General features: G+C 43.6%; 1 protein-coding gene across 3 annotated transcripts in view; it reads right to left on the bottom strand.

Annotated features, from left to right (window-relative positions):
- tie1 (tyrosine kinase with immunoglobulin-like and EGF-like domains 1) overlaps positions 1-13,006 on the bottom strand; it is a 97,179-nt gene that overhangs the window by 64,665 nt on the left and 19,508 nt on the right. For all 3 annotated transcript variants that reach the window (XM_068036890.1, XM_068036889.1, XM_068036891.1), the window contains 2 exons: positions 5,044-5,337; positions 233-343 (listed from right to left, as the gene is read on the bottom strand). In XM_068036890.1, the coding sequence (XP_067892991.1) occupies positions 233-343; positions 5,044-5,337 (405 nt within the window). The remainder of the gene's footprint in view (positions 1-232; positions 344-5,043; positions 5,338-13,006) is intronic.

Raw genomic sequence — 13,006 nt, 5'->3', positions numbered from 1 at the left:
CATGTCATGTCTCAAATTGCCCATGTGCAACACCTACCTACTGCTGACCTCACGTTTATTTCCTCCTCTTGGCCACACTGCTTCTTTTCTCATCATGCACATTATGTTAAGTTGCATTAAACATCTTCAAAACCCTGCAAATGGGAACACACTATCCAATTGCCATGTTTCCTGCAGGAGAAGCTGACAAGCAACTGAAGGAAGAGCTCAAGAACAGGATTGTTTTACTCACCGTTACACTTCCACATGACATCCTCATTCACTGCATTCAGTCTCTGGACTACAAGCAAAGCTGTTTCACCCTTATTCACTGTTGTTGTGAGCTTGCTAGGGTAGAATTCAGCTGGAAATTCAACATAAAATATATTTAATATAGAAACAATATGGGCCTGACTCAGCGGTGGAAAGGTTACAGACAATAATAGCGATGGCAGACAGGACATACCTAATGACTATTGAGGGCTTAACAGGACTCACCAAACACTGACATAGCTAGTGACGATGGAGGAGGAGTTACAAAACACAAGCATTACTTGTAATGGAGATTAGGCAGTTACCAAACACAAACATTGCTAGTGATGGTGGAGGAGGAGCTGCCAATACAACCAATGCTAGTGATGGAGGTTAGGGAGTTAACAAACACAGGCACTCCTCGTGATGGCTAAAGAAGAATGATCAAACACAGACAAGCACATATATGGGCAGAGTAGCATAGTGGTTATGTTAGTGGATTTAGTACTCCTAAGGCCTGGACTAACAAGACATAAATTCAAATCCCACCTCAGGATAAATCAAATTAAATAAATCTGGAATAAAAGGCTAGTATCAATAATGATGACCATGACAATTACAGGATTGTTGAAAATGCCCTTTAGGAAAGGAAATCTTCCATCCTTACCAGACCCATAGCAATGTGGTTGACTCTTAAATGCCCTCTGAAATGGACTAACAAGCCACTCAGTTGTCTCAAGGGCAAGTAGGGATGGGCAATAAATGTTGGCCTTGCCTGTCATAAATCCCACAAATGAAAATACACTGCTTGTGATTGAGTAAGAGGAATAACACAGACACAATGTGGACATTATTAGTGACAGAGGATGTCAAGCACAGGAATTACTAATATTGATAGAAGAGCATTTACCAAACATGGAATTATCACATGAAGATGTTACTGTTGATGGTAAAGAAGTTACCAAACACAGATACAGCTGGCAGAGAGAGAGAGAGAGGAACTGTTTCCTCTGGTGCCCTTGCAGAAATCAGGCAGATAACTTACCAACACATGGTTAATATCATCTTAAATATCTAGGAATCACCTTGTTTGGACTGGATACAACTTTAAAGGGGCAGCTGAGTTAGGGCAAGTGATACTATGATTGGTGCATATATAGGAGATCTGTAACTGCAGGAGCAGCACCTGAACACTGGAGCAGGCTCAAGTAACCTGCTATATAGGAACAGAGTGATAGATTAATCAGAACATTAAGAACCAATTTGCATAATACACATATCTGGAAAGTTTTCAGTATCATTTTTAGGATGTTATTAATTACTATCTGATGAGCTCAGATGCCATAAGACAATCAGCATGGTTTTAGAAATACTGTCAGCAAGAAACTTTATTAAAGACTGGTTGTGAGGCTTGTCAATGGTAGTGATAGCTCACAAAAATTAATTACAAATTAGCTATGTGAACTGAAAATCTGTTTATTAATTAATCACTGAAGATAATGACGAATGGAAAAAGCTGTCTCTGGGAACAGAAATAAATGGAATTTCACAGGCGCTATCCTCATGTGTTACAGTTCACATCTTTGATAAATAATATCGAGGGGTTCTTTTAGCAACCTTATGAGACAAGCTGTTGACAGCAAACTATGATGCCCAATGGCTCGTCTGACTTATGGCATTCTAAAGGTATTTGAACAATGATGGAACTTAGAGGTCAGTTTAATGTGGTGGCCAAAGGCAAAAGTCCTTCCTCAATAAACAGCATCAAAGAAAACCAGACTTCACCTCAAAGCTGCTTTTGGAATAACTGTACAACATGGCTACTGCATTTTAGTAGATAACAGTGGATTCCTTGGATTTAAAGTGTTTTAGGACATCCTGAGAGATGTTATTGAGTTCTGCATAAGTGCAAGTTCTTCCAATGTGTCAGACTGAATTTAACTCTGTAGTAACCAGGCTGTGGATGCTCAGTTGATGAGCATATTCAAGGCTGAGACTGATTGATTTTTGGGTGCCAAGGCAATCAAGGGATACGGGACAGAGTTTTACCCTAGGTGGACGGGAGCCGGCCACTGACTGAAAAGTTGGTGGCAAACCCGCTTCCGCCTTGCCTGGGGACCTGACCCATATTTTGCGGGTCCCCGGGCTTCAACTGGTGTGAGGCGGGACTTCCACTCGCTTGAGGTAGGAAGTCCTGCCTAATAGAGCTGCCGGCCAATCAGAGGGCTGGCAGCTCTTAGTCCCAGCAGCCCCACTGGCAGCGGTGGCCACTGCTGGGACTGCAGCCCAGTATGAAAACAAGATGCCTGGGAGCCGGGAAGGAAGGTAAGTTTTGGTTGCCTCACCGGGAGTAATCGGTCGGGCCCCGGAGAGGCAGGCGTGGTCGTTTGGGGGGAAGGGAGGCATGTTGGGTCGTGGAGGTGGTTGGGGTAGCGAGGGCAGCCCTCCATGGGCACAGGGTGCCCGACCATGAGGGCAGCCCTGGGACACTGAAAAGCCGCCTGGTTTTGTTCGGCGGCTTCTCCCAGCTCCAGGACGCCTGCTTGCCACGCGTAAAATCCTCGTGGAGGCGGGCGAAGGCCCATAAATAGCCAGGTCAAATCCTAACCATTGACAGCTGGGGAATTTGTATTCACTTAATTAAATCTGGAATGAAAAATGGCAACCATGAAACTACTGGATTGTCACTAATGTCCTTTAGGGAAGGAACTCGACTGTCTTTGTCTGGTTGATATCTGACTCCAGACCCACTGCAATGTGGTTTACTTTAACTACTCTATATGAAATAGTCTAGAACGCCACTCAGTTGTACCAAACTGCTATGCTTGCAGCAGTTCAAGGAGGTGGCTCACCACCACCTTCTCAAGGGTAATTAGGGATGGGCAATAATTGCTGCCCTTGCCGGAGACACTCATATCCTGTGAATGAAAAAGAAATGGTGGCGCAGGCTAGAGTCGTTGTATGGCCTACTCCTGCTCCCATTTCTTGCATTCTTAAGCACATTGCTCAGCATAGGCCAGTCTGGAGGTCAGTAATGGATCAATTTGATCACAATCTAACAAACCCATTTATTTTGGATAGACTAGTTGTTATATTTTTGAGCCTTTTTTACCCTTTGTACTCTAGATATCTTTAGCCTCCCTGTTTCAGACTCCTCTAGCAGATGAGTCTTTACCGAGGAAAAAGATACTACCCAAGTCATGGTGAAAGAGGAGGTAATTGAGACACTGAATGGGCTAAAAATTGATAAAGAGGAGGTATTAGATAGGCTGGCTTTACTTAAAGTTGTTAAGTTACCAGGACCGGATGAGATGCATTCAAGGAGTCTTACGGAAGTAAGGGTGGAAATGGTCAAGACATTGGCCATAATCTTCCAATCCTCCTTATATATAGGTGTGGTGCCAGAGGACTGGAGAGCTGCAAATGGTTCACTCTTGTTCAAAAAAGGATGTAAGAACAAGTCCAGCAACTACAGGCCAGTCAGTTTAACCTTAGCAGTGGGAAAGCTTTTAGAAACGATTATTCGGGGCAAAATAAATAGTCACTTGAAGAAATGTGGTTTAATTAAGGAAAACCAGCATGGATTTGTTAAGGGAAAATCATGTTTAACTGATATGCTTGAGTTTTTTGAAGAGGTAGCGGGGGTGGGGGGGGGGGGGAGGGGAGGGGTTGATGAGGGTAATGTGGTTGATGTGGTGTACATGGACTTCCAAAAGGCATTTGATAAAGTGCCACATATCAGTCTTGTCAACAAAGTTAGAGCCCATGGAATAAAAGGGACAGTAGCAGCATGGATATGAAATTGGCTGAGTGAAAGGAAATACAGAGTAGTTGTGAAAGGTTGCTTTTCGGTCTGGAGGAAGGTATATAGTGGGGATCCCCAGGGGTCAGTGTTGGGACCCATGCTTTTCTTGATATATATTAATGACCTAGACTTGGGTGTGCAGGGCACAATTTCAAAATTTGCGGATGACACAAAACTTGGAAGTATTGTGAACTGTGAGGGAGATAGTGATAAACTTCAAAAGGACATGGACATGCTGGTGGAATGGGTGGACAAGTGGCAGATGAAATTTAATGCAGAAAAGTGTGGTGATCCATTTTGGTAGGAAGAATGAGACGATGCAATATAAATTAAAGGGTACAATTCGAAAGGGGGCGCAGGAGCAGAGGGACCTGGGGATATATGTGCACACATCATTGAAGGTTTTGCAGGGCAGGTTTAGAAGGCGGTTAATAAAGCATATGGGATCCTGGGCTTTATAAATAGGAGCATAGAGTACAAAAACAAGAAAGTTATATACCTGTATAAAACACTGGTTCGGCCTCAACTGGAGTATTGTGTCCAGTTCTGGGAACCACACTTTTGGAAGTATATTAAGGCAATATTCAAGGTGCAGAAAAGATTCATGAGAATGGTTCCAGAGATGAGGAATATTCTGTTATGTGGATAGGTTGTAGAAGGTTGGTTTGTTCTCCTTGGAGAAGATATTAAGAGGAAGTTTGATAGAGGTGCTCAAAATCATGAGGGGTCTGAACAGAGTAGTTTTTTTTATTCATTCATGGGATGTGGGTGTCGCTGGCAAGGCTAGCATTTGTTTCCCATTCCTAATTGCCCTTGACAACTGAGTGGCTTGCTAGAGCATTTCAGAGGGCAGTTAAGAGTCAACCACATTGCTGTGGGTCCGGAGTCACATAAAGGCCAGACCAGGTAAGGATGGCAGATTTCCTCCCCTAAAGGACACCAGTGAACCAAATTACAAATTAGACAAAGGGCTTTGTTTGTGTCACATCTGTTGTTCCAAAAATTACCTGTATTGCTGTTAATAATTGTCACAATGTGAGTTTTCTCTGTCTGTCGTCTTCCTTCACAGTAGTAGATCCCCACCTGTTCCCAGTCCTTACTGGAGCCTGTTGCCTGTATACCATTGTGCCTGCTTGAGTCTCTTACATAATTGAAATAATGTTTTTTCACTTGAAATATTTTACTGTCCTTTTCCATTTTAAGTTCCGGTCCATCAGAGCGATGATCACCAGACACACAGGAAAGGGGAAACTTGTTGGAAGCATAGAGGTCAGTGATCAAGTAGAGGTCCAAAATTGCACCTGTGTATAAAAAAAATTGAGAACAAAAAAGTTTCAGGATCTGAAAATTTACAATGAAAATCCCTTGTAGTTGGAGTGCTTCCTCACAAAGTACACTTTGAAACTACACAGCTAAGTCATATTCTGGATATTATGACGAACTTTACCTGCTGGAAGCACACATCAGAAATTATTTTCAAATATTCATACTAACACTATTTCAAGAGGGATTAAGGTCTGGCATTCTACAAAACTTGAATGTTACAATGCTTTTAACTCCTGGAAGGTACAGAAATTGTAGTAATTGTTTTTAAAAAAAAATTATTTTACAGGTTCCATGGCTTAACTCTAGTATTTTCTTTCAATTCTAACAGAAAGTGTAAGTCCCTGATCTCAAAACTCTGGTATGCTTCACCGCTGAAGTGGAATTAGAGCATTTTAAATTCTTTAACTTGACAAAATACCCAGTTTATCATAATTATGGAATTATTCATGGTTCCCCCAGGATAAATGACCTGCAAGTTTCTTGTAAATTTTATATTAAAAATGAAATGAATATCTTAATTATGTATTTCAGTTACAACTACTTGCACTTATTCTTCTTCTTCTTCTTCTTTGGCCTCCTTGTCTCGGGAGACAATGGGTAAGCGCCTGGAGGTGGTCAGTGGTTTGTGGAACAGCGCCTGGAGTGGCTATAAAGGCCAATACTAGAGTGACAGACTCTTCCACAGGTGCTGCAGGTAAAATTGGCTGTCAGGGCTGTTTCACAGTTGGCTCTCCCCTTGCGCTTCTGTCTTTTCTCCTGCCAACTGCTAAGTCTCTTCGACTCGCCACACTTTAGCCCCGCCTTTATGGCTGTCCACCAGCTCTGGCGATTGCTGGCAACTGACTCCCACGACTTGTGATCAATGTTACAGGACTTCATGTCGCGTTTGCAGACGTCTTTAAAGCGGAGACATGGACGGCCGGTAGGTCTGATACCAGTGGCGAGCTCGCTGTACAATGTGTCCTTAGGGATCCTGCCATCTTCCATGCGGCTCACATGGCCAAGCCATCTCAAGCGCCGCTGACTCAGTAGTGTGTATAAGCTGGGGATGTTGGCCGCCTCAAGGATTTCTGTGTTGGAGATGCGGTCCTTGATGCCAAGGATTCTCCGGAGGCAGCGAAGATGGAATGAATTGAGACGTCGCTCTTGGCTGACATACGTTGTCCAGGCCTCGCTGCCGTAGAGCAAGGTACTGAGGACACAGGCTTGATACACTCAGACTTTTGTGTTCCGTGTCAATGTGCCATTTTCCCACACTCTCTTGGCCAGTCTGGACATAGCAGTGGAAGCCTTTCCCATGCGCTTTTGATTTCTGTATCGAGAGACAGGTTACTGGTGATAGTTGAGCCTAGGTAGGTGAACTCTTGAACCACTTCCAGAGCGTGGTCGCCAATATTGATGGATGGAGCATTTCTGACTTCCTGTCCAATGATGTTCATTTTCTTGAGGCTGATGGTTAGGCCAAATTCGTTGCAGGCAGCCGCAAACCTGTCGATGAGACTCTGCAGACACTCTTCAGTATGAGATGTTAATACAGCATCGTCAGCAAAGAGGAGTTCCCTAATGAGGACTTTCCGTACTTTGGTCTTCGCTCTTAGGTGGGCAAGGTTGAATAACCTGCCACCTGATCTTGTGTGGAGGAAAATTCCTTCTTCTGAAGACTTGAACGCATGTGAGAGCAGCAGGGAGAAGAAAATCCCAAACAGTGTAGGTGCGAGAACACAGCCCTGTTTCACGCCACTCAGGATTGGAAAGGGGTCTGATGAGGCGCCGTTATGCTGAATTGTGCCTTTCATATTGTCATGGAATGAGGTGATGATACTTAGTAGCTTTGGTGGACGTCCGATCTTTTCTAGTAGTCTGAAGAGACCACGTCTGCTGACGAGGTCAAAGGCTTTGGTGAGATCAATGAAAGCAACATAGAGGGGCATCTGTTGTTCGCGGTATTTCTCCTATAGCTGACGAAGGGAGAACAGCATGTCAATGGTCGATCTCTCTGCTCGAAAGCCACACTGTACCTCAGGGTAGACACGCTCGGCCAGCTTCTGGAGCCTGTTTAAAGCGAATCGAGCGAAGACTTTCCCCACTATGCTGAGCAGGGAGATTCCACGGTAGTTGTTGCAGTCACCGCGGTCACCTTTGTTTTTATAAAGGGTGATGATATTGGCATCGCGCATGTCCTGTGGTACTGCTCCCTCGACCCAGCACAGGCAAAGCAGTTCGTGGAGTGCTGAGAGTATGGCAGGCTTAGCACTCTTGATTATTTCAGGGGTAATGCCGTCCTTCCCAGGGGCTTTTCCGCTGGCTAGAGAATCAATAGCATCACTGAGTTCCGATTTTGTTGGCTGTACGTCCAGCTCATCCATGACTGGCAGAGACTGGGCTGCATTGAGGGCGGTCTCAGTGACAACATTCTCCCTGGAATACAGTTCTAGGTAGTGCTCAACCCAGCGGTCCATTTGCTTGCGTTGGTCAGTGATTGTGTTCCCAGATTTAGATTTGAGGGGGGCGATCTTCTTGATGGTTGGCCCAAAAGCACTCTTAATGCCATCATACATTCCTCTGATGTTTCCGGTGTCTGCACTTATATAGAGCCTTTAACATAGTAAAACATCCAAAAGTACTTCACAAGAGCAATATCAAACTAAAGTTGAGACCAAGCCACATAGGGAGATATTAGGACAGGTGATCAAAAGCTTGGCCAAAAAGTTATGTTTTAAGGAGCTTCATATAAGAGTAGAGAGACGGCACAGTGGCGCAGTGGTTAGCACCGCAGCGGTTAGCACCGCAGCCTCACAGCTCCAGCGACCCGGGTTCAATTCTGGGTACTGCCTGTGTGGAGTTTGCAAGTTCTCCCTGTGTCTGCGTGGGTTTTCTCCGGGTGCTCCGGTTTCCTCCCACAAGCCAAAAGACTTGCAGGTTGGTAGGTAAATTGGCCATTATAAAAATTGCCCCTAGTATAGGTAGGTGGTAGGGAAATATAGGAACAGGTGGGGATGTGGTAGGAATATGGGATTAGTGTAGGATTAGTATAAATGGGTGGTTGATGGTCGGCACAGACTCGGTGGGCCGAAGGGCCTGTTTCAGTGCTGTATCTCTAAACTAAAGAGGGGTCGAGAGGTGGAGAAGTTTAGGGAGGGAATTCCAAAGCTTAGGGCTGAGGCAGCTGAAGCCACCATAATTACAAGACAATTAGATAATTCATGGTGTGTGCTGTAAGAGGTCATCCAAAACTTATTCTAACTCGCACCAAATCTCATTCACCCATCCCCCTTGTGGACTACTATAGCTCTTGGTTAAGCAACACTTCTAATTTAAAATTCTCACCCTTGTTTTCAAATCCCTCCATGAGCTCTCCCCTTCCTATCTCTGTAATCTCCACAACCTTCTGAGATACCTGCACTCCTCTAATTCTGGGCTATTTGCATCCCTGATTTTAATCGCTCCCCCACTGGTGGCCACACCTTCAGTTGCCTAAGATCTAAGCTCTGGAATTCCCTCCCTAAACCTCTCTGCCTCACATTCCTCCTTTAAGACACTCCTTAAAACCTACCTTTTTGACCAATCCTTTAGTCATTTGCCTAATCTCTCATTATGTGGCTCAGTGTCATATTTGGTTTTATAATGCCTCTGTGAAGCACCTTAGGATGCTTTATTACATTAAAGGTGCTTTATAAATACAAGTTACTTTTGTTGTTGTCCATCTTTATGAGTCTATAGTCATACAGCGAATACTGCAGGGTAGTGCTTTTGCCTCTGTATTTATGGAAATGTAAATTTAGGATTAATACCAGACGCATAAATTGGAGGTTAGAAGAATTTTCCTCATGAAAAGTGTTTCTGTAATATGGAAGCTTTTTTTAATGTATTCATTCATGGGATGTGGGCATCACTGGCAAGGCTAGCATTTATTGCCTATCTATAATTGCGCTTGAGAAAGTGGCGGTGAACTACTTTCTTGAACCGCTGTCGACTTTGGGGTGTAGGTATACCAACAGTGCTGTTAGGTAAGCAGCTGGCCATGGGATTTAGATAAATAATTGAAGATCAAAAAAATATTAAAGGTTGCAGGGAAAGAGAAGGGAATTGTAACTTGAGTAGATAGCTCTGATATGAAACTGGTTACTGGTTCAGGCACAATGAGCGAAATAGCCTCCTTCTCTGCTCAAATATCGAAAACTCTTTAGTATAACAATTACTATGTATTATTTTATTGTCTTACAACGGAAACACATAATTAAGATTGGTATTTTATTTTTGCAACAGATGTTCAGCTTATTTATCCTGAGAAACCATGAACAGTAACCCAATTCAAAATCACTGTAAAAACTGAAAGATGGGACTATACGGTTACCAATGATATGATGCGGTGCAAAACATGGAGGGGATATGGTAAACCACACTCTCCCGGAAGGAATATTACAGCCCACTAGGCCCCCTAGGCCCTAACATGAGAAGAACTCCTTTTTTTCTTGAGTATTCCCTTCTGAATTGTCATCTTTCTAACCCTCTCACTCAATATTTCAAGTGGTTCGAATGTCCTGCCTGCATTATTTCACCCAGTTGTTCCCATCTTCTCATTACTGCAGGGCCTTCCCATGAGCAGCGTTACATGGGTTGCTATTGGCAGTAAAAACTATTGGCAGGGCCTGCTGTTGCAATCCAGAGGGCTTGGCTTTTAGAATGTTCATCTTCAAGTTGGCTTTTAGAAAATGGAATAGAATCTTCCAGAACAAGGAGACTCTGACACATTTCACGGAGGAGGTGCAGCTGTGTTCTCATTTCCTACGCTGTCACAATTCTGGAGAGATGTCTAATCCATTTCCTCAATCTTCTTGATTAAAAATAGCAGCTAATCAGAATTTTTATGTGCGTGAGACAGAGCCAAATGATGCACCTTGCTCACCTATTAGAGACAGATTCTGTAAGAACCTGCAACACTTAGCTGAAATAAGGCCTAATTTTAAAGACCTTCATCAATTTCCCCTTGGAATAATTGTTAAATGTTCTTGGAATAATTGTTAAATGTTGTATGCAGCAAAAATACTGATATTTATTTTGTGCTATCTCAATGACCATCTACTTCCTAGTACATAAATCCATGGCCAGCAATTTAATCCTCTTCCATTACATGGAATAATAGATGTAATCAGGATTTGCACTGGATATATAGATAAATCAAGATATGTTGTTTTCAAATATTTTACTATTATTAATGTTAATTTCATTGATAACTGATACAAATGTTTCTTCAAATCAAATTAATACAAATGGGTTCAGTCTATATTCACACTCAAGTAGGCAATAGCTACAACAATGATATTGCTGAAACTACAAAACACAGATTATATGTGGTGAGGATGCTGTAGACAGCGTTAACATTCCCACTTTAGTGGCTAGCTGATATTGGATCCCCTGTGGCGTTAAACACGGGGCTTCAAGACCAAGTGCAGTATTCAGGTCAAGCATGATCAGAAAGCAGGGGGATAATGGGCTCAGGAAAGGGAAGGAGGAACAGGAAGGAGAAAAAAGAGGAAAAGGAAGGAGGAAGAAGAAGGTGCATCCACGAGGCAGAGAACTACGTGGATAGCACCTTTCAGAAGGTAGTCACCCCAGAACTTAAGAGAGTACAGGCAGAGAGGTACTGGGTGGCTGCCAGACAGACAAGAAGGTCAAGGCAGGTAATGCAGGAGACCCCAGCGGGTATCCTACTTCCTAACCAGTATTTAGTTCTAAGTACCGATGAGAGAGAGGGATCCTATGGCGAGTGCAACGAGAGTCATGACCAGAGCACCATGGGTGGCTCAGCTGTGCAGGGAGGGAGGAGAAAAGACAAGAAAGCAATAGTAATAGGGGATTCTATAGTTAGGGAAACTGGCATTTCTGTGGTCGCAGACGTGATTCCACGATGGTATGTTGCCTCCCTGGTGCAGGTGTCATGGATATCACCGAGTGGCTACAGGGCATTCTGGAGGACGAGGGTGCACAGCCAGAGGTTGTGGTCCACATTGGTACCAACGATATAGGAAGAAAGAGGGATGAGGTCCTGCAGGCTGAGTTTAGGGAGTTAGGAATGAGATTAGCAAGCAGAACCTCAAGGTAGTAATCTCTGGATTACCCCCAAGGCCACGTGCTAGTTAGTATAGAAATAGGAAAATACACCAGATGAATGCGTGGTGGGAGAGATGGTGCAGGAGGGAGGGCTTCAGATTTCTGGGGCATTGGGACTGCTTCTGGGGAAGGTGGGACCTGTACAAGTCAGACGGTGTGAAGCTGAACAGGACTGGGACAAATATCCTTGCAGGAAGGTTTGCTAGTGCTATTGGGGATGGTTTAAATTGGCTTGGTAGGGGGATGGGAACCTGAGCACAGTCTTAGATAGGATTACAGGGCAGGGATTAGGAGGCAGAAAATTAGCAAGTGACTCCGAAAGACATTAGAAGCAAAGGTTAAAAAGTGTGCAGAACAGGAATTTGGCAGTGTTAAAGGGCATTTATTTAAACGCAAGGAGTATAGTAAATAAAGCCAATGAGCTGAGGGCACAGATAGACGCATGGCAACACGATATCATTGCTATAATAGAAACTTGGCTTAAGGAGGGGCACAAATGGCAACTCAACCTCCCTGGATATAGAGTTTTCAGGTGGAATAGAGAGGGAGAGAAAAAAGGAGAGGGTGTAGCATTATTAGTTAAGAAATCAATAACAGCTTTGAGCAGGGATGATATGCTAAATGAATCATCAATTGAGGCCATATGGGTTGAGCTCAGAAATAAAAAAGGGGCAGCCACACTACCAGGAGTATAGACCCCCAAATAGTGACAGGGAGGTAGAAGAACAAATATGTAGGCAAATTTCTGAGTGCAAAAACTATAGGGCAATAATAGTTGCGGATTTCAACTACCCCAATATCAATTGGGATACAAACAGTGTGAAGGGCACAGAGGGAACAAAATTCTTGAACTACGTTTAAGAACTTTTTTAGCCAGCATGTAACAACCCCAACAAGAGGGGGTGCAATTCTAGATTTAGTCTTCAGTAATGAAGCTGGGCAAGTGGAGGAAGTAACAGTGGGTGACCATTTTGAACATAGTGCCATAATACAGCTCTAAGGCAGCTAAAGATAAGCACTGAACTTGCTGACGAAAGCTAAACTGTTGTAAGCATTTGTATGCTTTAAGTGATTTTAGTACTAATAAAGTGAAGTTATACGAGACTTTGGTTTTAGTGTATCTTTGTCTGTCACGTCAGTTGATACCCTACAGAGAAAAAGGGTCAACATTTTGGCGTCCCTGGGTGGGCACAGTTAAGTGATTGCTTTAAATTCACACTGTGTCCGGATCACAAAAATCATAACAGTAGAGAGTTAAAGTTAAGCAGTTGATAGGTAAGGGTAAACTCTGAAGGTCAGCCTTGAGGGCTGTTCTGCATACCTCCTGAGCATTGACGCGGAGGGACCGGACGGGAATTTAGTGAACAACAGACCACCATGGAAGGTTTAAGAGGCAGTCAATACACCTCCCTTCCGTGGGGCACTGTCACCGGACCCCAAACCTGGTCACGTCCCATGCCTTTTGACTAAATTGTGAGAGTAGGAAATGACAAATAACCGGCCGGAATGGGAAACAGTACTCAGAGAGTACTT

This window comes from Heterodontus francisci, chromosome 8 (genome assembly GCF_036365525.1).
Source record: "Heterodontus francisci isolate sHetFra1 chromosome 8, sHetFra1.hap1, whole genome shotgun sequence".
In the NCBI taxonomy this organism is placed as follows: Eukaryota; Metazoa; Chordata; class Chondrichthyes; order Heterodontiformes; family Heterodontidae; genus Heterodontus; species Heterodontus francisci.
Note: the sequence above shows the minus strand (reverse complement) of the source record. Positions and strands in the feature narration are given on the sequence as shown.